Source organism: Eretmochelys imbricata, chromosome 11 (assembly GCF_965152235.1).
Source record: "Eretmochelys imbricata isolate rEreImb1 chromosome 11, rEreImb1.hap1, whole genome shotgun sequence".
Classification (NCBI taxonomy): domain Eukaryota; kingdom Metazoa; phylum Chordata; order Testudines; family Cheloniidae; genus Eretmochelys; species Eretmochelys imbricata.
In genome coordinates, this window is record NC_135582.1 from 1,660,611 (window position 1) to 1,684,883 (window position 24,273).

A 24,273-nucleotide genomic window follows, 5' to 3' on the forward strand; every position below is an offset into this window, starting at 1 on the left:
CAGTTTGACCCCCTGGGGTTTTGGGGTGGCCAAAGGACATGGGCCGCATAAACCTTCCCACATGCGGCCTGCGAGTGCCATCGAGCACACCCGACCTAAGGGAGGGCATGAAACAGGAAGGGCTTAAAACTGGAAGGGCCTGGTGTAACTCCCACCAAGGAATGGGAGAGATGCTGGGGGATCCATGGGAATGTTGGTGGCTTCGAACTTCCCTAGGTCACTAGCTGAAGTGACCCCTCTCAGTTCGATCTCGCAGTGGGGAGAGATGTGACGGAGTGGGACTGTTCTTAATGTTTCCTCTGAATAGTGTGGGAGTGCTTCAGTTTCCCCTAGACGGTTCTTAAATATCTAGGTGGTGGGGTAAGGGTGTATGATCATTGCAGAGCCCTAGAGGGCAGGTGTGTGCAGGGGTCTGGACACAGAGAATGGGCAACACCCTGTTTCCTGGCCACTGATGGCCTGGGCCCTTCCCCCCTGCAAGGTGAGAGCTAAAGGGGTTGGAGAACAAAGGAATCCGGTGACCTCCTGGCCCGGGAAAGGGACAAAGCCCAGAGGAGGAGGGGCTGGAGAGTTTTTCAGTTTGAGGCTGGGGACATGGAGTGAAGTATAGACGTGGTTGTCTGGCTCACTGCCCCCCAAAATGGACCCAGCTGAGGGGTCCTGTTCTCTGCAGCTACAAGCTCTGTGTTAGACCATGTTCCTGTCGTCTAATAAACCTTCTGTTTTACTGGCTGGCTGAGAGTCCCGTCTGACTGCGGAGTTGTGGGGCAGGTCCCTCTGGCTTCCCCAGGACCCCGCCTGAGCGGACTGGCTGTGGGAAGCGCAGGGAGGGGCAGAGGAGGCTGAATGCTCCGAGGTCAGACCCAGGAAGGGGGAAGCCGGGTGAGCTGTGTGTCCTGCAGACAGGCTGCTCCCCGAGAGGAGACTTCCCCAGAGTCCTGCCTGGCTTCGTGGGGAGCAGATCCAGAGCATCGCCCGGGGACTCCATGACATACTGGTCAATTGTTTTGATGGTGTTTCCAGTGTGCTGGACACTCTCCTGGCATTTCCCCTTCCCACGGAGCTCACGGACACACGGACGGGTGAGCAGAGGCTAGGGCAGGGGTGGCCGACTTGGGGCTCCAGAGCTGCATGTGGCTTTTCAGAAGTTAACGTGCAGCTCCTTGCACAGGCGCCGACTCCGGGCTGGAGCTACAGGCACCAACTTTCCAATGTGCCGGGGGTGCTCACTGCTCTGCCCTAGGTCCTGCCCCCACTCCGCCCCTTCCCCAGAGCCTGCTGTGCCCTTGCCCAGTGAAACCAGGCGTGGGGAGGGAGAGGGAGGTGCTGATTGGTGGGGCTGCCAGTGGGCAGGAAGCACTGGGGGCGGGAGGAGGGGAGCTGATGTGGGTCTGCTGACGTATTACTGTGGCTCTTTGGCAATGTTCATTGGTAAATTCTGGCTCCTCAGGCTCAGGTTGGCCCCCCTGGACTAGGGGAAGCAAGCAGCAAATGGGTGTTTTGTAGACAAGTCATCTAGGCTGGCTGTTGGCTGTCCAAGGGCTGATCTGGTCTGGAGGGGCAGTGACCTGCCCAGGATGGGTGGAGGGGGTCTTGTGCTTCTTGTGTCCCAGCCGATGTGAGGGTGCAGGGGAGGGAAGGGTTCAGGTTGCAGATGTTGCTGGCAGGGAGGGATGTGGGAAGCTCCCCAGACAAGAGTCTTGTGAACCTGGGAGCCGTGTCTGTCAGCTTCCCTGGGAGCCCAGCGGTATCTGGAGGGCTAGAGACGAGCAGGGGCGCTGGTCTCTGCTGTCACCAGGCGTGCGCGCTTCTTTCTCTCCACTTGATCCAGGACGGGAACTGAATGGCCCTTTGTAGGCACCAGCTGGCATTCCCTGTGCTGATTCCAGCCTGTACTGGGAGGGGTGCTGGGCACTGGTGGTGGCGCTGATCTGGTGGGAGCTGCAGCCAGGACACCCAGGGCTCCAGGGTGGTGAGTGAGGGAGACTGGGACAGCCACGGGTGCGGCATGTGTTCTCCATGCCTCTGGGTGTGTTGCTGTTGCTGTGAAAGGGGATGATGTGGGGGAGGCCTAGTGACAAGGTGGGGCCTTGAGGGCTGATTCCGAAATGTCCCAGGCCCCCGACTCATCCTGCACCCAGTGTGGAGTGGTACAGAGCCGCCAGCCTTTGCTGCTGTGCCCGCCTCAGTCATCCCAGTGCCATTCCCTGGGTGCCGTTCCACCACACCACTTCCATGGAGCCCGCCGATGGGAGTGAGCCTGGGAAAGCTGGAGCTCCCCTTCCCTGGCCCACGCCCCGTGGTGCCTGGCTGCAGCGTGAATTATGAAGCGTGCCCTTGGTGGAACATGTGCTGAGGCTCGCCACGGGAATGTGGGCAGATCTGACATACAAGCCACAGCAGCCAGCCTGTAATTTCCAGCAGGCCCCAGTCGCTCTGTTTTTCAGTTAAAAATATATTAAAAAGTAGGAATGTGGGGTGTGCAGAGAGGAATGTTTGCAGCCGCGGAGAAAGCTCTGGTGTGATAATGAAAGGGTCAGTCCCCATCCGCGAGAGCGACAGATTTAGACTCTGGCGTTTGGCACTAACACAGGAGCTGAGGATTTGCTCTAGCGGATCAGACCATTGGTCCAGCCAGCCTGCGACCCTGGCTCCAGCAGAGCCAACAGCTGATGTCTCAAGCAAGGCAGTGTCCTGCATGTCCTTGGTGTGGATGGGGACACCCTTCTCTGACGCCTGCGGGCCTGGGCTAGTGCCAGGAGGGGGTGATTTGCTCATACCTAGGATTATCTCACTGGATTGTGCACAGGCTCCCCTCTGCATGCAGGGTGCTGGAGATGGAAGTGGAACTGATCGTGTGTGGTAGCAGAGGGCTCCCACCCTACCAGACAAGGGCAGAACGAGGTCTAGGGACTGGGGCTGGAGCCAGGCACATGCAGACAGGAAATAAGATGTAGATTTGTACCTGGGAGGGGAATGACCCGTTGGAATGGCTCCCCCAGGCCGTGGGGCTCCCCATGGTGTGGAGTCTCTCTGGCCAGATGGGGTGGCTGTCTGACAGCGGCTCTGGTCCAGCCATAGGAGTGACTGGGAGAAGCTATGTTGGGGCAGACGTCACTAGATGACCATAGTGAGCCCTTCTGGCTTTAATGTCTGTGAGGTACCAGGTGTATGAATGGTGTGAAGGTTCACCCGGCACAGCCTGTGCCACGGCGAGTGAATTCCACAGGCTGGCCATAAATGAAGCGTGCAGGGTAGCACTCCCTCGCAGCGGCTGTGAAGGTGTTGCCTTTCCATACCTTTGTGCACCCTCCTTGTTTTCACGTTGTGGGACAGTGTGGAAGGATGGATGGATGGACGATTTTCGCTCCAGCCCAGGATGATCCCCTTGTCGCCTGCAGGCCATTGCGGGCAGCTCAGAGAGAATCTTGGCTGAGTGCAGTTTCGTCCCAAAAGCAAAGGGGGAATCAGGCTGGTGAAGGAATGGGATGGGGAACCAATGGAGTGCCCTTCTGTCAATCAGTTGGACGCCCTCCTCTGGCAACCTGGCATCCTGTCTCAGACAGCAGAGAGGGGGGTGTGACGAAGCGGGACTGTTCTTCACGTTTCCTCTGAATAGTGTGGGGGTGCCTCAGTTACCCCTAGGCAGTTCTTAAGTATCTAGGGGGTGGGATAAGGCTGTATGATCATTGCAGAGCCCTAGAGGGCAGGTGTGTGCAGGGGTCTGGACACAGAGAGTGGGCAACACCCTGTTTCCTGGCAACTGGTGGCCTGGCCTTTCCCCCCTGCAAGGTGAGAGCTGAAGGGTTGGAGAACAAAGGAATCCGGTGGCCCGGGAAAGGGACAAAGCCCAGAGGAGGAGGGGCTGGAGAGAGTTTCAGTTTGAGACTGGCTGGGACATGGAGTGAAGTACAGACGTGGTTGTCTGGCTCACTGCCCCCCAAAATGGACCCAGCTGTGGGGTCCTGTTCTCTGCAGCTACAAGCTGTGTGTTAGACCATGTTCCTGTCATCTAATAAACCTTCTGTTTTACTGGCTGACTGAGAGTCACATCTGACTGCGGAGTTGGGGTGCAGGACCCTCTGGCTTCCCCAGGACCCCGCCTGGGTGGACTGGCTGTGGGAAGCACACGGAGGAGCTGAGGATGCTGAATGCTCCGAGGTCAGACCCAGGAAGGTGGAAGCTGTGTGAACTTTTTGCCCTGCAGACAGTCTGCTCACAGAAAGGAGACTTCCCCAGAGTCCTGACTGGCTTCATAGGGAGCAGTTTCAGAGCATCGCCCAGGGACTCCGTGACAACTGGTGGCAGTGGTGGGATGTACGCTTCCTGCAGTAAGTGTCTGGGGAGCAGTAAAACGAAGGGGGATTGACGAGGACCAGGCGTGATGAAGGCTCAAAGAGAAGCGGTTTCGGGGGGGTGGTTAACCCCTGGGAGTGTGTGACCAGCGAGAAGGAGTGTGTAGTAATGGGGTCCCCCTGGGGACTGCGGTGAGCAGTCTCAGGGGTGGAGGAGCCTGCAGCTTGGCCCTGGGAAAGAGAAGGACTTTTGCAGTAACAGGGTTCCCCTGGGGATTGCAGTGAGCGGTCCAAGGGGCAGAGGAGTCTGCGGCTCAACCCTGGCAAAGAGGTGGTGACCTCGAGAAGGGCTGGCACACTAGGGGTTCTCCCTGGAAACCGTGGGGAGCTGAGAGCACACAGGCCTGTGAGTCCACAACAACTTGGGAAGAGCGGAGTGATGGCCTGTCACCGTCTCCTGAAGAAGGACACTGTAACCTGAAGAAGGACATTGTAACCCGGTGCAAAAAGAGAGGGTTGCGCATTGGAAAGTTCACCAAAGCACAGTTCATCGTGCAGCTGGAGGAGGATGACCGCTCTAAGGAACAGATTCCTGACCCAAATGGGGCTATAACAGGATCTAGGAGCAGCTGGAGTGATAGCCAGGCATCCCCAAGACTCCTGTCCCCGACCAGACGGGGGGTCTTCACGATCGGGTTCCCCATCAGGGGATCGGAGATGGATGGGATTGGAGCTGAGTCCGAGAGAGCACGAGGACTGTGAGAGACAGCGAGAGTCCAAGAAAGAGCTGCAGAAGCAGCAGCAGCATGAACTGGCGGTGGGGGAGCGGAGAGGCCTAGGGGACCCCCCAGGGGTGAGTGGGGATAGACCCCGGGGTGCCAGTTCCGTAGGGAACCTCGAGACTAAATTGCTGCCCCTGGTTAAGGAGGGGGGGATGTGGATGCCCACCTCACTGCCTTTGAGCAGGCTGGCGATTTGAACCAGGGGGACCCTGCGGAAAAGCCCCAGTGTCTAGCTCCCTTGCTGGGTTCAAAGGCCATAGACTCCGTCAGCCAGATGGGTGGGGATGTGGACAGGCTCCCACTCCTGGTCCCAATCTATATGTCTGTGTGGAGTCTGCTGGGGTCAGGCCCCTCGGACTCCCAGTGGGAGTGGAAGGTGATGGTCAATGGGGAGACATTCCTGTGGTGGCAAGATCCTGGGACAGAGAGAACTGTTGTCAGGCCCTGGGTGGTGCAGCCTCAGATGCTGAGGGGCTGTGTGAGCTGAGTGAGGGTCCCAGGGACGAAGCCCCTTGCCCTGCCTATGGCCCAGATCCCTGTGCAGACCCAGGAGGGGTGGGGCTTGCTGGTCGTTGTGGTTCTCCAGGACACCAGCTGCAAGACCCTGTTGGGGTGTGACTGTGTCTCTTTGGGACAGGATCCAGGCCGTGCTCCTGTAACTGCCAAGGGTTTGAATTTGAATCCAGGGAACCAATCGGCGGTGAGGGAAATGGTCAGTGAAGGTGCAGATGACCTGGCTGGCAGCAGGGAGGAGCGGCTAGGCTCAGGATACCTGTGTAAGCAGTGTCAGGATGAGCTCCGCCCTGACATCTGGTGGTGAGATGTGGCAAGTTGTGGAAAAGAACTTCAGGGGCCGATCTCATTTGCATAGGCACACCCACCCCGCCTAGAATGAGGCCATAGCTGCCCAAATGTCACTTTGGCTACTGTGGGATCCCCAGTGTCTCTGTTATTGGGGCAGGAAGAATAAATTGTTATTACCCTGATTATGGGAACTGTGCTTGGAATTGTACTTGGCCTTTTGTTATGATGGAGGGACTCACCGTCAACTAAATAGCACTCGCTAGGCAAGGGTCATGGGTTCCAAAACTGAATTGAGAGAGGCTGGGGATAAGTATTAATACTTAAAAAGAAAAGGAGTACTTGTGGTACCTTAGAGACTAACCAATTTATTTGAGTATGAGCTTTCGTGAGCTACAGCTCACTTTGAACCCACAGAACTTGCGTGGTGGGTGGCTGTGCTGGCTACAGCTACCCACTACGCAAGTTCTGTGGGTTCAAAGTGAGCTGTAGCTTACGAAAGCTCATACTCAAATAAATTGGTTAGTCTCTAAGGTACCACAAGTACTCCTTTTCTTTTTGCGAATACAGACTAACACGGCTGTTACTCTGAAACCTGTTATTAATACTTAGTGGCATGGGCTAATTGGTGAGGGTCTTACATGCTAATTGCACTTTCTCCTGTTTCCACTGTGGAATGTCAGAGCTAACTTTGATTTCATTAGAAGTCTAGTTACAGGCTGTTGAGCTCACTTTGGGCTAATAGTGTACCAGCACTGAGGCTCCCCTACTACAAACTGAATTCACCTAAGAGCTGAAATCACTGAGCATTGTGTTAAGTAGTGGGGGAGCCTGAAGATATATTGTGGAGCAGTTTGTGGGACAGCTGGTGGAGCAGTTCATAGGAAGGCAGGAGCTGCTAGTGGGACACGGAGCAGTTTGTGGACCGGCTGGTGGAGCAGTTCGTGGGATGGCGGGAGCTGCTTGTGGGCCGCGGAGCTGAGCGAAGCAGTTTGTGGGGCGGCTGGCGGAACGGAGCAGAGCCCTGTGGGGCGGTCAGGTTCAGATCATGTAAGGTGCCTCTTACCCCCGCCCCCCATCTCCACCCAGGTTGGGAGGTAAAGCTCTGCAGATAAACTTTCGAACTCTGGGGCTGCCCTGACCAGGGACAGAGACTTTTGCGTCATTGGACTTTTGGGACTTTGGGTGATTTGGGGTTGCTGGACTCAAGAACCAAAGGGAAAGGGCATGCCCCAATTTGCTTGGGATGGGTTTTTTTGCTCATGGGTTGTGTTATGAATCCAGTTGGTGGTGTTTCCCCAACATAATGCCACATTTTTTCTCTCTGTTATTAAAAGGCTTTTTGCTACACTCAGACTCTGTGCTTGTGAGAGGGGAAGTATTGCCTCTTGGAGGTGCCCAGCACGGGTAGTATATATTTGTCCGAGGTCACTGGGTGGGGGCTCGAGCCAGTTTGCATTGTGTTATTGGAATGGATTCCCTAGATATTGAACCCGGCCCTTGTTGCTGCTAACTCTGATGGGAAGAAGGGTTACACCTGCTTGCCTGTAACCAGCCCCCCGGGGCTGGGTGGGACAGAGAGATGCTCCCCGTCCCCTTGCACACCAGAGCGGGGGCTCATGCTGGCTCTGATGCAGTGAGGAAAGCAGCGAGCTCGCTGCCTACCCCACTGGGACAGCAAGGGCAGCGCTGAGCACAGTGGGAGCTGAGACCCCAGCTGAGGGGGGGAGACACAGGCAGGGCAGGGGTATCTGTTGGGAGAGGCAAAGTGCTTGGTAAGGAAAGTTTGGATGAGCCTAGGCAGCCTTGTGAGCTGATGGCTTTGTCTAGGAGGCAGTGTGGGAAGGCGAGAAGAGTGGAAGATGAGTGTCCCTGTACCTTTCCTTAGAGACTAACCAATTTATTTGAGCATAAGCTTTCGTGAGCTACAGCTCACTTCATCAGATGCAGATGGTATGCATCTGATGAAGTGAGCTGTAGCTCACGAAAGCTCATGCTCAAATAAATTGGTTAGTCTCTAAGGTGCCACAAGTCCTCCTTTTCTTTTTGCGAATACAAACTAACACGGCTGTTACTCTGAAACCTGTACCTTTCCTGTTACCTGGGTGGAGAATTGTGACCATGATGGAAATGTGCCTGTGTCTGTCAGGGCTATTGACTTGCCTATGGAGGGAGCCACCCTGATCTCCAGGCAGTTGTCTGTGACCAGCCTTGTGTGCTGGGACCAGGGGAAAGAGATCCCAAGCTGCGTGTCTGGGAAAGGAGAAAGTGTGTCTGGCTCTTCTTTGTCTGTGGAGCAGACAGAAGGGGCCTTGCAGCCTGTGATGGTTGAGGGTCGTGCAATTGTCTCAGAGCTGGTTCTGGATTCAGCTAAAGCCCAGGAAGGGAAGGGTCCTAAGTTTGCGTCTGCTCGGGAGAATGGCCCTGTAACTAGGTCGCATCCAGTTAGTGTCTATGTAAAATCCCAGAGACCCGACAATTCTGGTGCTTGTATTTTGCCTGTTGCTAGTGTGTTGTTGGGAAAGGGTGTAGCAACTCTGTCTAATCAGGGTGAGATCCTAGCCAGGGCACAAGGAGAGCATAAAGGTGATTTGATTGTGTTACCTACTGAGGGTGTGGAAACCTGTAGCAAGAAGGAAAAGATTCTTGAACTTGTGTGTGGCAAAGGGAAGGAAAATGCTTCTAACCTTTTATCTAGGAAGTCTGTGAGTTTGCCTGAAAGGGGATTGTGTAGGAATCCGCCGGATGGGCCAGAGGTAATTCTGGATGTAAGGGAGACCCAGAAAGATTCTGTTGTTGCTCAGGAAAGTGTTCCTTTAGAGCAAGCCCTAGGTGAAGACGGTAAGGGCAGAATTTCTGTGAAGGGTGAATTGTTGCATAGAAAAGCCCTAGGGAAAGGAATCCTCATGGAGTCTTTGCCAGCAGTTTACTGCAACTGAAGGGTGTGAAAGTGATTTAATCAAGAAAGTTTCAGTTCCTAAGGGCCAGAAATTTTCTGTTGTGAATGGATCCACTGACTTTCCTGTTGAAAGATCCAGTGTGGATAGCTTTGAGAAGGTCTCAGATGAAGTGAAAGCTGTTAAGAAAATTAAGCAGTCCTATAACCAAGTGGCTGTGTTTGGCCAGCTTGTTGGGGAGACAAGGTTGTTGAGAAAGGAATGTCTCCATGCTAGTTCTGTAAGTGAACAGTATGTGGCCCAGGTCAAGATGGGGGCTCTTAACCAAGAGAGCCCGAATTGCAGCCCTCCAGACTGGAGCGCTGGGAGAAGACCCGATCCCAGTGTGACTCCCGGGGGTTTTCGGGTGGCAAAAGTGCACGGGCCGCATAAACCTTCCTGCATGCGAGTGCTATCGACCACTCCCGACCTAAGGGAGGGTGTGAAACTGGAAGGGCCTGATGTAACTCCCACCAAGGAACGGGAGAGATGCTGGGGCTTCCATGGGAACGTTCATGGGTTCGAACTTCCCCAGGTCACCGGCTAAAGTGACCCCGCTCAGTTCAGTCTCGAAGGGAGGAGAGATGTGACGAAGCGGGACTGTTCTTAATGTTTCCTCTGAACAGTGTGGGGGTGCCTCAGTTTCCCCTAGACAGTTCTTAAGTATCTAGGTGGTGGGGTAAAGGTGTATGATCGTTGAAGAGCCCTAGAGGGCAGGTGTGTGCAGGGGTCTGGACACAGAGAATGGCCAACACCCTGTTTCCTGGCAACTGATGGCCTGGGCCCTTCCCCCCTGCAAGGTGAGAGCTAAAGGGTTGGAGAACAAAGGAATGGTGCCCTCCTGGCCCGGGAAAGGGACAAAGCCCAGAGGAGGAGGGGTTGGAGAGAGTTTCAGTTTGGGGCTGGCTGGGGACATGGAGTGAAGTGCAGACGGGGTTGTCTGGCTCACTGCCCCCCAAAATGGACCCAGCTGAGGGGTCCTGTTCTCTGCAGCTACAAGCTGTGTGTTAGACCATGTTCCTGTCGTCTAATAAACCTTCTGTTCTACTGGCTGGCTGAGAGTCACGTCTGACTGCAGAGTTGGGGTGCAGGACCCTCTGGCTTCCCTAGGACCCCGCCTGGGCGGACTCGCTGTGGGAAGCGCACGGTGGGGCAGAGGTTGCTGAATGCTCCGAGGTCAGACCCAGAAAGATGGAAGCAGGGTGAGCTTTTTGCCCTGCAGAGAGTCTGCTCACAGAAAGGTTTCAGAGTAGCAGCCGTGTTAGTCTGTATTCGCAAAAAGAACAGGAGTACTCATGGCACCTTAGAGACTAACCAATTTATTTGAGCATAAGCTTTCGTGAGCTACAGTTCACTTCATCAGATGCATCTGATGAAGTGAGCTGTAGCCCACAAAAGCTTATACTCAAATAAATGTGTTAGTCTCTAAGGTGCCACAAGTACTCATTTTCTTTTTGCTTACAGAAAGGAGCCTTCTCCAGAGTCCTGACTGGCTTCATAGGGAGCAGTTCCAGAGCATCGCCCGGGGACTCTGTGACAGGGCGTCAGAGAGTGATTAGGGGCCTGGAGAGACATCCCTTGTGGGGAGAGGTTGAAAAGAATGGGATTGTTTGGTTTAGAGAGGAAGCGAAGGAAAGGGGCCATGACAGCAGCATAGGGAATGATGCCTGAGAAAGAGAAGGCAGACTGGGCACTGCTCTTCGCCCTCCAGGAGACACTTATTGTCACTGCAAGATGCCATCAGGTAAGATGGAGCCAAAGAGAGATGTGTGTTGTGCATGACACACCGGTAACCTGTGGAACTCATTGCCCATCCTCTGCTGGGCAGGGGGCTGGCCTAGAGGTCTCTGTTTGATATCCATGGGTTTGCATGAAGCGGGTGTATAATAATGGTCTGTGCTTTGGGTTTAGCAATATGCTTTGTCAGATTAGGTTGTGCCGTGAACCTAGTTTGTTCTTGCCGCCATGGTCAGTAAGAGGTGTTCGGCCCCAGACACAGCTTTGCACTGTCCTGCTGTTTGCTGCAGCATCGGGCCAGATTCTGTCACCCTCCCTTGCCTGGAGCAGGGCCCGGTGACTCCACGGGGGCTCTTTGGAACAGGAGGCGCTAATCGGGGTCGGGGCTATATTGGAGTCTTGCCCATCGGCATTAGCAACTGGCAACCCAGTATAGAAAAGCCAGCTCCGGAGCTCCCTGGTGCCTGGTTTCTGTGGCACTATCATGTCTGGCCGGCAGGAGTCTCCTCGCGGAGCCGACATGTGGAACCAGCAGCATTTCAGAGGGCCCCAGATTGAAACCTTCCTCCTGACAATCTAAGTGTAGCCCCCAAGGCCTCTCTCAGATGGCTCCGTAAGTCCCTGTGCTGATGTGCCCCATGCCCATCACGCTTTGTGGCACCACCCCCCTTGTCATGCCACACAGGCCCTCTGGGCAGGAAGGCAAGGCAGTGCTCAGCTTCTGCAGCCCATGCCCTCCCTGCAAGCATGTCCCCTGCAGACACGGGTGCAGCCTGCCTTGCCACCCCCTTCCAGCTGAGGTTTCCTGGGGCATGAGGAGCTGCAGGGACAGGATGGGGAAGCAGCTCCTCTCTTCCCCTCAGGCACTGCCTGCCTTGTAGCAGGGATCAGGGTCTCTGTCTGCCCAGGAGCCCCCTGGAATTCTTCGCTGGTCACTAATCGCACAGCTCCTCAGGGCATGCTGCAAAGCCTCCTGCGCTCCTGCCGTAGCCTTGAATCGCTCCATCTGATACCCACGCAGCCCACTTGGCCTTGTGGCCAGGTAGTCATAACACGCTGGGCATGCCCCCTCGCATGGAGCTACTGCTGGCTTTCCACCTCCCCAACCTGGGGTGAGATCAGGGCTTTGTGGATCAGCTGCTTACCTGCTACCCGGCCAGAGGGCGAAGTAGCCCCCCAGCAGTGCTTCCTGGACAAGGAGCTTTTGTGTGCTCCACCCAGCTCCTCTCCTGGGGCATTCCCCAAATGAACCCATTTGCTCTGCACCCCCGTCTACTGCCCCACGCTGGCCCAGGGGTTGAGTTGGCTCTGGTGCAACTCAGCTTCTGTGGGCAAGCCCAGAAAGCAGCTCTGGGATGGCCCCTAGGCGCCGAGAAGCCCACTCTCTTGCCGCTGGCCTTAGCTCACAGCATGTTCCCTCAGGAGAGTGGTAAGGAAATAGAGCCCCTGAGGTAGTCTGGGGGTGGGCAGGGAGGCTGCCTGGTGAGAGCCAGATGTGCCAGGCTGGGACCAGGCCTGTCTTGTGTGTCAGTGACTCGCAGGGGAGGTGGTCAGTGGCCTGAGTCATTTGCAGGTGTTACCTACTGGTTCTGTTCATGGAAGTCACTAAGGATTGTAGTCAGCTCCCGGGGGGGAATATGAAGACTCAGGGGGCTTGGGCAGCTGATGAGCTGCAGCTTGGGAAAGCGAGCCTCAGCTCCCAGAGCCACTGGGGTGTGAATGCAGGGTCCTCAGACCTCGGAGCCAGCATCTGTCCAACGGGCACCTAAGCGAGACTCCAATGCAGTGTCTGGTATGTTCAACTGGGGAGCTGCACAGGTGTCGCTGGGATGGAGAAGGGCAGGCGGCTGAGCTGACTTAGCCGTCGGCTGGGGTGCACGCTTGCGGAGAGATCGCAGTCCCAGAGCTTGTTTATCCCAAGGCACAGCTGGGTGGGGAGCGCTGGGGGAAGCCTACAGCAGTGGGATGGGCAGCAGGTCTCCTGTTGCAGAAAAAACAGCTGGGAGCAGCCCCACTTCCCATTTGCCTACAGCCAAGTCTGCTCCTTGCCCAGCGGCACAGAGGGTGGGGTACTGTGCCTTTTGGCACTTCTCCTGTCCCAGCCAAGCCCCCATTTGCAACAGACTCCCACGGGCAGTGCCAGCCTCAAGTGCAGAAGGCCAGTCGGGTACAGGTCAGCGACAGCTACTTCCCAAGAGTGGGGACAAATGCCATGGCCCCAGGTTCTTTACACGGGTGGATTGGGCGCCTTGTGTCCGTGGCCTCATTCCAGCATAACTGGCTGACCCTGAAGGCCAATGCCAGCCCCATGCTGCTCAACCCAGCAAACATCTCCAGCCTACAGCAGACAAGGATTAAACTTAATTGCAAGAGATCGAGGTCCTGGAGCACGTGGTGACTGAATCCAGAGCCAGGCTCCACCCCACGTGCCTCCTGCTTCTCCTGAGACATCCAGATGGCCAGGGCTCAGCGGGGCAGCTGGCGGAAATGCTGTGTGCCTGGGGGCAATGCCACCCTCTGCAGAACTCCCCGCTGAGAACATGCGGCATCTCCCCTCTGGTCTCTAAGGAAACCCACAGCCATGCTGCCACATGGGCCCCTCACTGCTGCTGGTGCTATGAGAGAGAGCCTCAGCCAGGTATGCTGGCAAGGAGCCTGTGCCCCTCCTGGCAGTCCGTCGGGCCCAGCCACCTCCAGGCTCAGTAGCTCCTGGGTGTGCACAGGTGGGGACACCGTCTCTGGGCACGTGACACAGGCCACCCTGTGCCCCAGGGGCTTGATGCCTCCTGGTCTCTCGCGTCCTCCTGGAGCTTGTAGGTGGCATGCTGGCATCCTGGAGTGGCCTGATCCCCCGATGAGTCAGTGCTCTGCAGGGAAGTGTTCCCAGCTTTGCTTAAAAACTCGTCTCCCTTTGACCCTTTGCTGTGTGCCCCTCCCACCCCTCTGGCGCTGTTTGGACGTGGCCCAGAGCTGGTGGCTTTGAAATTCCAACATCTGCTCTTGGTGAGCTGGGGCAACCCTGGGGGCATGGCAGCGAGAGGGAGCTCACTGCACCTGCTGCTAGGCACTAGGAAAACAAGCTATTCCTCGAATGGGGTCAGCTGGCATAAGCCAGCCTAGCTCTCTTGCTGTGTGTGGAGCTGTGCTGAGTTACACACACTCAGGGTCTGACCCAGGAACTGGGGCTACAACAAGCTTTTGCTTAAAATCTCTCCCTGCTGCCTTCTCAGGGGTGCAGCTGCACCAGGCAGCAGTACCAGGGGTGTCAGTGTGATCCCGCCACCTGTGTTGTCTGAGGAGATCTCTGTCACACGGTGAAATCCCAGGAGGCCCCGTGCTCTGCCCACAATAGTGCTCAGCAGGGCTGCGCGGAGGAAGGGCACTGCTGCTTGGGGCTAGGGATTGGCAGCTCCGTCCCAGCTTGGACAGAAGTCTCCACTGGTAGTTGCAGGCAGCAGGCAGCAGGGGTCACTGTTCCCTGTGCTTTGCAACTTGCCTGTGCCCGCCTCCTCGGGGCACTGACCCGTGCGCTGTGCTATCTGGTACACTTTGCTCACTCCGCTGCCGTGCCCAACTTTCCTGGGAGCTGCTGTTTGCTTTTCTCTGAATTATGACTCCAGCTTGTGCCTTTGATCTGGGCTGCGTCTGGCCTCCATTGGCTGCTATTGGCCTTCCTTTGAAGTGCAGTTACCTTCGCGGCTTTGTGTGTTGTTGCAGCCTCTGGAGCAAACTGGGAGGAGCGGATCTGAGATGCCTCTGTGGTGGGCACAGCACAGTGCCCACTTTGCCCAGCTGCCCCTGGGCACTGGTGACTGTGCAGGAGCAACCCCTAGGAAGCCCTGCAAGGCGTGTGCATAGTCCAGGGGCAGAGCATGGGGCAGTTCTGGGCAGAGGGCCCGTATCCTAATCTTAGGCCTGAGCTGCAGACGTGACCAATGGCCATCAAATCACCCCTGCCCTGCATGGGATGTGTGTGACTCCCGCACTTGCCTCCTGCTGCAGGGAGTTCCACAGGGGAACACTGCACTGCTCCCTTGTAGTGGTTCTGCACGTGCTGTTCCATCCCGTGATCTGTGTGTTTATGCTATGGGGAAGGGTCACCTGAAGGGCTGGACCCATCTCTCCTCCGTTCCTTGTGTCCCCCTTCCTCACAGGGCAGCTGTGTGCACGCCGGTGAGGTGCTGACGAGTTGCCAAGGATGGCCCAAAGAGGGACATTCAGGGCCCAGGCATTGCTCTCACCCCTCGGGCAGTCCCTCCCGCCTCTGGCAGCGGGCAGGGAGACGCCTGGCTGGGTCACAGCACAAGGAAAGCAGCCGCTCCAGGTCATGGATCTTCACATTGCCAAGGCAGCAGGGGGGAGCTGCCTCCTGTGCCTTGCTGTGGAGGAGGGGCAGATAGACAGCCTGTACCTTCGTGCCCCCTGGCTCCCCCTTGCTCTCCCAGCATACTGCACTCAGGGCTGCTGGAGGGGCCTGGATTGCCTCCCCCAAAGAAGTCCTGCAGGCTGCCTGGGCAATGAGGAGGGGGCAGCTGCTAGCAGCAGCTGCCCAGTGCTCTCCTGTCTCTGCCCTCTCCTCCTCACCTTCCTTCCCTGGCACTTCTTTCCAAATCCGACCAAGGCTCGGATCTGGGTCGCAGAGCCCCCAATGTGGGGCAAGGGGCTGGGGGTCTTGTGCTAGAAGAGCTGAACTGGCAGCGAGCCCAGAAGTGCTGGGGATGTAGGAGCAGCAGTGCAGTGAAGCTCAGGGTGCCAGAGAGCGGGGGCTGGTGGAGCAGGAGGTGCTGGGGCCATGTCTCAAAGGGCTGATTTCTTGGTGCTTTCATTTGCCCAGGAATTGCCCCCATGTCTCTGACTCCCAGCCCAATGGCTTGTCCCTAGAGCTGGGGGTGAAGAGCTGGTGAAGCACTCCTGAGGCCTGCAGCCCTCCAGGCAGCAGCCCTGGCTCCAGTTCCATGAGGGTAGTGGTGGGCTGAGGCTGGCCCGGCCTGGCAGTGGGGGCGAGTGCTTGGCTGCCTGTCCTAGGGGCTCTGTGCTGCCCAGTGGCTGTGCCAGGTGCCATTTCCTACACCCCTCGCCCATGTGACTGGGCTTGAAGCTGAGCCCCCTGTGGCCACGGGCCCTGGAGCTGGGCGCTGGTGGCAGTGGCTCCCCTCAGCTCCACGCCGAGAGCCGCCTCTGCTCGTGCAAGTGGGCTGCCGTGCTCCAGCCGCCCCGGCCCCAGCAAGCGGGACCAGCATCAGGTGAACTGATCCAGCACCAGCAAGGGGCCTGTCAGCAATGGCTGCTCCTCCCTCCCTCGAGCACCCCAGGGAGACGCCCCAGGTCAGGAAGGAGGGGACGGCAGTCGCAGGCCCTTGCTGTGACTTGCCAGGCGCAGGCTGTGGACTCTGGCCTTGAGCAGATCCACGCCCCCCTCCAGCACAGAGGAACTGGCCTTTATCTGTTACACTTTGTTCTCCCGGCTGTCTGGGTGTGGAGTGGGCAGAGCCGGCAGAGATTAGCCCTCACCCTCAGACCTTTGGCACACACGCTGCGGGCAGGGTGATGGGTTTGCTTTGTGCTGGGGCTGGGGGGTAAAGTGCTCGCGATGTGCCCCCTCCCCCAGGCGGAGAGCCTGCTGCATCTCCCTCAGTGCAGCGCGGGCCGAGCGTGTCTGCGCACGGCACCGGGGAGACGCTTCTCCATAGCAGAGAGCGCACCCTGACACAGCGCCCCCTGCTGGGCAGCTGGGATGATCTAGGCGGGAGCTCCTGCCCCAGCCAGTGCCCCTGCCCTGCTCCTCACAGCACCCCCTGCTGGGCATGAGGAAGATGAGCTGAGGGGGCAGTGAGAGCCTTGCCTGGGAATTTCCTTCCTTTGGAGTAACTTTTCCCAACCTGCCCTTTAGGCACGCAGAGCTGTGCTTGCTGCTGCTGGTCCCTACGCCTGCTGAGTGGAGCCGTGATGCCTTCTGCGCGTTTGCCCTGCTCTGCTAGGAGCTGCATGGGCAGCCGCCATTCCTGGCCTGCGGGTGTGGGGATGGGAACCTCGGCCAAGTCCCTGTTGCTACTTGGGTGTGTTCAAATAAAGGCGGGGGGGCCTCTCCTCACTCGGGCTAGCTGCTCTGGAGCCGCTGGGCCTATGGACTAGAGGGAGCACACAGAGGCCAGCAGCCCCATCCAAACTCAGATGGGCCTCTGAGAGCAGCGTGGCTCTGATGATTGTACAGCGGAGTCCCTCCTGCCTCGGGGGAGGGTCTGAAATGCTCCCCCACGAGCCCTGTGTTACTTGGCCAGGGCCACTCCCATCCCCAGAGCCCTGGGATGGCGACTCACTTCAGATGGAGGTAGAGATGTGGCAAGTGCTTTTTGGTTTCCTGTGGACATGCTGCAGCACTCGCCTCCCGGCCGAGCATGACGCTTGCTCCGCCTGGCACCGCGCCGAGCTGGGGCCGGGCACGCACTCGAGCGAAAGAAAAAACCATTAAGAAAAAACAAACTGGGAAAGTCATTTGCTTTGCAGTGGGATGGCAAATGTGGTCGTTTGGAGGTATCGGCTGAAGTGGGGACACAGAGCTGTTCATGGTGCCAGACAGCTGGCGGAAATGCCCAGCCTGTGCAAGGCACACAGCCCCTCCTCGCAAGGGCCCTGCTGAGTCCCCAGGGGCACCTGGGCATATTTACCCAGGAAAGGGACCCTGTCTGGCAAACAAATGAGGGGCGCTGTTGGTGCCAGAGAAGGGATGGGAGAGAACGTGGGCCCAGCAGAGATGGGTGCTTTCAGTGACTGCTGGCTCTGGGGTGCAGCATGGCACTTGCACTGGGGAACATTGCAGCAGCCCATGCGACCAAGTGGAAAAGGCGGGGGGCTCGTCTAGGTGTGCAGGTACCAGCTGCTAGCTACTCCGGTGCCCTTGGAGGTGTGGGGGATGGGGTACCGGCCTTCCCAAGGCAGGTGATGGTTATGTGTCCTGGGATGGGATGTCACCCCCAGCACTGGCCATGGACTCCATTTCCACTGGGCACTCAGATATCGGAGTGCTGACCCATTCCCTGTTCTGTGGGCAGTGCCTGTGGGGGGTGCCGAAGACTGGGGGTGGCCTGGGCCACGTGGCAGGATTAGCGCTGAGAGGCTCTGAGTTGGAGTGGGCTCTGGAGTTATGCAGAAGGGCTCTCTGCTGCCTCACCCTGTCTCTGCCCCCTCCATGCCAATGCTGCCCTGGGGCTGCTGGTGGGCACAGCTTTGCGTTGTGGTGCGGGGTGCTCAGGAATCCCAGCCTCCTCCCTCTGCCTCAGTCAGAGCAGGGAGGGGACGAGGGTGTCTTGCTAGAGGTTGGGGTCCCGTCTCTGCTCGCCCCTGCCTGGCTGAAACTCAGACCTGGCCCAGGCCTCACACGCCCCTTATCGCACAGGCTGCTGCCTGATTCAGGGCCTCAGTCGCTCCTGCAGGGGAAGCCACAGCCCTTCCCATTAGATCTTATCAGCAGCATTTCATGAATGACTCTCAGCTCGCAGAGCCCCAGGCACGGCCTCTGGAATCCTCTGCTGAATGGGACTCCAGCCCACAGGCTGGAGCAGGTGTGTGTGTGCACAGCTGGGGAGGAGCAGGGCTCTGCCAAGTGCTGGAGCAGGCTTGTCCTGCCAGCTGCTCAGCCCGTGCAGGAGGAGCTCTGCAAGGCCAGGTCCAGAGCAACCCTGCTGAGCGCTGAGTGCAGGCCTGTAGGCCCATGCACCCATTGCTCTGGTAGGGCCCAGATTGGCAACGAGCATCAGGGTGTAAGTAGAAGCTGCCAGGCCAGCAGTGTCCCAGTGAGTCTGGAGATGGGTGCCCAGCTACCTCTTCCACTCAGCAGTGCCCACTGGCCCTGGGTCAAGGTGCAGTGCCCCTGAACTAAGGAAGCTCCACGTTTTTCACCTGCACCCGGCAAGTAGGGCACCACCACGTCTCCCACAGGGCCAGGCTGGCCTTATGGTCAAGGTGCTGGCTGGGGATGCAGGAAACCCAGGTTCAGTGTCTGGCTCTGCCAGAGACTCCCAGTGTGGCCTTGGCTAGTAATCCTGCCTCCTCGCCCATCTCAGTTTAGACTACAAGGTCCTTGGGGCAGGGACAATCTCTCAGGCCTGGCAGCGTGGCTCCTGATACCAGAGGGTGGTGTTGTAACATCAAGAATAGTGACACGGATCCAGGCCCCCAGCAGGCCAGAGCCACCCACTGTGCAGCCTGAGGCACTGGGAGACTGAAGCTAGCAGATTATGCTGTGAGCCTGGTGTGCTGGCTTTGGCACTGGCTGCCTGCTAGTCTCTGGACGGAGGGTCAGGCGTCTCAGAAGCCCTCGCTGGCCTGGGACCCGCTCATATGATCTGTCCTAGTCCCCATCGGCTGTGGGAGCAGCCCCTGGTTTGTGGGGCTGAGTCAGTGGTCCTGGGCTCTGGAGAGGGAATGCCACAGGGAAGGGGTGGGGGCCACACAGGACAGGAGCCGGACTTGCCCTCTCTGATCTCTGTGTTCCCACAGCCCTACAGTAATTGGGCAGTAATGTGGGGCCTATTTCTGGGCCACTAGATTGAGGGGGACAGTATGAGGCACTGGCTGGGCAGAGGCTGCCCCCAGCTGTAGTTGGCAAGGGGCCTCTGAAATGCAGTGAACCCTGCTCCACTGAGGGGCAGAATGCAAAGCCAGGAGCCCACCTAGCTGCTGGCAGGCTGGCCCAGATGACTTTGCACTTGTGGGGGTGGGGCCAGTGCTCGGATGGGGCCGAGCTTAGGAATGTGCTGGGCAGATGGGGTGATGTGCTGGGGGTGCAGGCAGCGAGCTCCCCAGTGCTGAGAACATGTTCCAGTTAAACCTCCTGCACTCCCAGAAGAAGGATGAGACCCCCTCTTGGGGGGCACCAGAGTTGTGTTATATATTGAACCTCCATCACATTGCCCAAGGCACTGGGATGGCAGACTGCCAAGCAGTAAGTAGTGCTATGGGGCGGGGCTTTCTCTCCCCCCTTGCAGTCAGTGCTGGCCCCACTGCCCTAGCATGGCACTAGGGCAGGGAGTGGGGTGGGGTGACTAGGGGGTGCTCTCCCCTAGCAGACAGTGCTGGCCCCAGCATGGCACCAGGGGGCGCTGTGCTGCAGGATGTCGGGTGGGGTCAGGAGGGGGCGCTCTCCGGGCAGGTAGTGGCTATGTAACATGCTTGGGGTATTTCAGAGGAGATGGAGCCGAGGGCCTGGGATCAGTGAAGTCCCCAGGTGGCTATTGCTCCCCCCACTAATTACCCCGAGCACAGTCTTCAGCCGCAGCGTCGTTGGGCTGGGCACCAGGTGCTGGCACGGCACAGAGGGGGATTGACGGTGCCTCTTGTCCCTTTCAGAGTCTGCCCCAGCTGTGCGGTGCAGGGGACGGCCAGGCATTCACAAGCACCCTGCAGCATCTCTACACGGCCGTGGCCAGGCAGGAGGCAAGGGCAGCACAGAAGCGGCGCCACTCAGGTGAGTTGGGGGGAGGGGAGATGGAAATGTGTCCAGTGCAGCTTGTACCAGGGGTCCCCTCCTACAAGGGGTGTGGGGGGCACTGGGCATTGCCCCATCCCAATGGTCCTGGAGTTTCTCGCCTAGCAGGCAGGGAGGGTCTGGTCCCTATAGCTAGGGGTGTCCATATTGCTTTGCTCCCCAGAGTCAGTGGGTGACCGACATCCTTCTCCCCTAGCTGTTGGCCTCTCTGCTCCCTCACGCATATCTGACTCCTGCCTTCTCTCTTTGGGACAGGGGATGCTGAGACCCTGGAGCTCGCCTCGTCTCCCCAGCTGCCCGGGGAGGCCATGGACTCACTGGTCACGGTGGGCTCTCAGCAGGAAAGTGTTGAGCCACCCTCTGACCTGCCCCAGAGCCTGGGAGCCACAGCGGTAAGTGCAGCTCCCAAACCAGCAGCCTCCTGGAAGGCTGGTGTGAGAGACCTGACTGGGGAAAGGCTGGCCCTGGAGGGAGAGACAAGCTGTGCTGAGCAGCCTCCACCCCACAGAGGTTCCACCAAGTGCCTGCAGTGACTGGGTTCTGCTCCGGAGCCCTCTGTTCCCTCCTCAGTCTCTGACACAAGCCAACCTTCTGCAGACTAGCTGGCTCATAGGATTGGTTGTGGGATCCTTCCCCCTCTGGCTGGCTTGCGGGGTGGAGAATGGGAAACTGGGCCTTTCCCCTCTAGGGCTCTGATCCAGCCCCAGGGTGGGGACGGGCTGGCTCAGAGGACTGTGTACATGGAGCCTTTCTGGCCCTATTTGATCAAAGCTGGTTCCCATCCAGTGGCTGTGTGGTGACCAGGTGGGTCTCAGCCAAGTTCCTAATGGGACATGTCCAGTCCAAACACCCCCCCCAACTTTGGATTGTGAACTCTCCTGGTGTGTGGGGCAGTTACAGAGCTACCAGCTCCCCAGTGGACAGAGTGAGGTGACCCTGGCCCGGCTGCGGGGTGGTGCAGGGCCTCCAGCTCCTTAGTGCTGTGTCACCCAGCCCACTCCTGCAGCTCCAGGGGGGCGTCTTCCCCTTGCTCCAGCCGGGATGCTCTGCAGTGGGGGTCCCCTCTGGAACTGCCCACAGGTGTTAGAGACGCGGGGAAGCGGGGAGCAGAGTGACCCATAGCTCATGGGAGGGGAGGGGGGAGCAGACTGACCCATGGCTCAGGAGGGGAGTGAGTGAAGAGCAGACTGACCCATTGACAGGGGAGAGGGAGGGGGGAGCAGGCTGACCCATGGCTCACAGGAGGGGAGGGGGAGCAGACTGACCCATTGACAGGGGAGGAGAGAGCAGACTGACCCATGGTTCATGGGAGGGGAGGGAGCAGAGAGGAGACTGACCCTTTGACAGGGGAGGGGAGGGGGAGCAGACTGACCCACAGGAGGGGGCCTGCTGGGCTCTGTGTTCTCCCTACTAGAGCTCTGCCTGGGACTATTTTTTAGTCCTGCTCCTGCCCTGCAATACCCACTCGCCCCCGCATTGTTTCTTGCATTTTTATCCCGCTCCCACCTATACAAACCTTAGATCCCGCAAGAGAGACAGATTCCCCCCGCTACTAAAAAACCCACTACGGTTGGTTAATATATTATAAACGGAATTCAGACACAATTTTTACCACTAAAAGGATTAAACAAATCTTGCTTAAACCATGTAAATAATACTTTAACTCCTGTTATAATAGACATCAAGTGTCTGTCTATCCCTCGCTTAAATGTAAGTATTAAAACCTTCATTTTAAGAAAGGAAAAACTTGCTTTACATTGATGAAATTCTATTTATGACCAACTATTGTTGTGTGTCTATCACACAGAATGTCAAAACAAATTGCCCCAAAATTTTGCCTTAAAAGGTGCAGGTTTTTTTAATGATTATAAAAAGTAAGTTGTTTAAAAAAAAAAACTGGAAATTTTTAACCCACTTAAGCGCTGTTTTTAGAACTTTGAAACATCCCAGTCAAGTTATTTCTGTGTCAGGATTATTACTGCTTTTTGAAAAACATTGAACAGAAAAACTGCTCGCAGCACTGACAGCCAGCTGATAGAACAGCGACCATCTGCGCATATGTGGCGTCCCAGAACAACACACAAGAAACCCTGTGACTGTGATTCTCGGCCCTGACTTGAGCCGGTGTACAGCACTGGATCTGGAGCCAGGGAGATACACAGGTGTAGGAAAGAGAAGTTCAAACAAAATAATTAGCCATGTCCTGAATAGGCTACTCTCGGTAAACTGATGAGAGATTTAGTGATTTCCTGCAAATTCCCGCAGTCTGGTTTTTTGCCCGCCCATCCCACCTGCAACAAAGCCCATTTCACCCACTCCCAATATGATGGGAGCAGGTCCTGTGGGATCCCAGTCCTGGTGCAGGGCTCTGCTCCCTGCTCCCCTTCTGTGAGAACGGTGTTGGCTGCTCCCTCTCCCTCCTCCCCTACCCAAAAACTCCTCTGGCCCCTGCAGGGTGGGGCGAGAACTCTGCTTGCCTCCTACAGCACCTCTGACTGGCTGCTGTTCCCCAGGAGGCGGGGCAGCAGGGCAGGCAGCCACTCAGAAAGGTTTTCCCTTGGGCAAGGCTGGAAACTGGGGCTGGAGCTTCTTGTGTGAGGGGCTGGGCTCCAGGTGGGGGAGAGCTGGCGGCAGGGTGCATCCCAACAGGGCAGGGCTGGGCCCGAGGGAGGAGGCATCTGTCACGGACAGCTTTCCTGTGTGTCGTTTGCACACGGCTGGGAGCCAGTGGGAGGTGCGGGAGCTCTGGAAGCCAGGGCGGGGGAGAGCTGGGGCTGGGAGCCCACGGGGGGTGGGAGCACTGGGGCTGGGAGCTAGGATGGGGGAGCTCTGGGACTGGGGGCCCCTCACTGTCTCTGGGGTGGTGACTGGGATGGGCAGCGTTTTTCCATCAAATCCGCACTTTTAATTGGAAACAAGGGGCCTTGTCCACCTGCGCTGACCTGCAGGGTGGTGCTGCTGTGCCCATCCCAGCTGGGTACGTGCTGGGAGTCACGGGCTGGGAAGTGCTTTGGGACGCGGGGGCTAGAGAAACTCTGGCTGGTTTATAGTGCTCCTGTTCTGTGCATGCATGCACGCACATGGACATAACGCGCACACACACATGCCCAGAGACATGGCTCCGCACACAGACACACCCAGATGCACACCCAGACGGACAAGCACTGGGCTGCTGGAACACTTTGTACAGTGGGGATCTATTGAACCAAGCTGCCAACGCTGTATATGATGGAAACCGCTTCAAGCCAGGGGTGCGGCAGCCCCCCGTGGCCCTAGTTCCAGCACCTATGGACGTGCACACACGCACACAGCCTCATGCACAGACCCGGCCCGCAGGAGCATCCCCGTTGGTTTGACAGAGGTTCCTTTGGTTCCAGACTCCCTCCTCTCCGGCCCAGAGAGTCCGGCTGCCCGTGTCCAAGGCCAAGAGGAAGAAGGCAAAGGGGCTGTTCGGCTGACACCCACTGCCCCTCCCGCTTACCGTGGGGAGGGGTCTGGCCCCAGGCACTCGTTGCTCACCACAGCAGCTCCAGGACACCAGCGCAGAGCCTTGAATCCCTGACGCAGCATCTAGAAGGGCCAATCAGGGCTCCCGCTCCAGGCAGTGCGTGGGGCCCTCTCCCCCCATGGCAGATCCTGCTGAAGGAAGTTCGTTCGGCCCCTTCTCACTTCACCTGTGGGCATTAGATGCTGGGAAGTCTCTGGTGCTGCCCGTGGCCAGGCCTCTCCACTGGCAGAGCCGGTGTGGCAGGTGTCTCCTCTGCTTCTCACCCCTGTGCATCTCCTCTCCCCACACTGGCCTGGCTTTTCTGCTCAGCCCTTTCCCTCCCCGGTCCCCCCAGCTGTGGGACTGCCCCTCCCTGTGCTCCGCAGGGCTGAGAACATGGATGAGCTGCATGGGGGGAGGGGGCAGGATCCTGTTCTTTGGACGGGTGGCTCCACCCTTTATTTTTTGCAATAAAGGCCCTTCTCTGCCCGAGGATGCTGTGTCTGGCTGGGGATGGGGCCTGCTCTGGCTTCTCCCATTCGGTCTTGCCAGGTACCCCAGAGGAGCGGGGGCACACGGAAGCCCTGGCCCTTCTCTCCAGCCTGTCACTTTTGCAGGCTCTTCCTTGGCAGCTGGTTCCCTTGCCTCCTGTGTCAGCTGGCCGCGACTAGTTCTCCCAGAGGGTTCAGAATGGTTCTGCCCAGCCAGGAGCCACATTAGCAGCCAACCGGGAGGCCAAGGGCAACACCTG

General features: G+C 57.8%; 1 protein-coding gene across 2 annotated transcripts in view; it reads left to right on the forward strand.

Moving 5' to 3' along the window:
* NHEJ1 (non-homologous end joining factor 1) overlaps nt 1-24,007 on the forward strand; it is a 151,428-nt gene extending 127,421 nt beyond the window's left edge. For both annotated transcript variants that reach the window (XM_077829415.1, XM_077829416.1), the window contains exons 6-8: nt 19,897-20,014; nt 20,291-20,427; nt 23,413-24,007. In XM_077829415.1, coding sequence (XP_077685541.1) covers nt 19,897-20,014; nt 20,291-20,427; nt 23,413-23,493 — 336 coding nt within the window. In that variant the 3' untranslated portion in view covers nt 23,494-24,007. The remainder of the gene's footprint in view (nt 1-19,896; nt 20,015-20,290; nt 20,428-23,412) is intronic.
* Nucleotides 24,008-24,273: the final 266 nt, after the last annotated feature.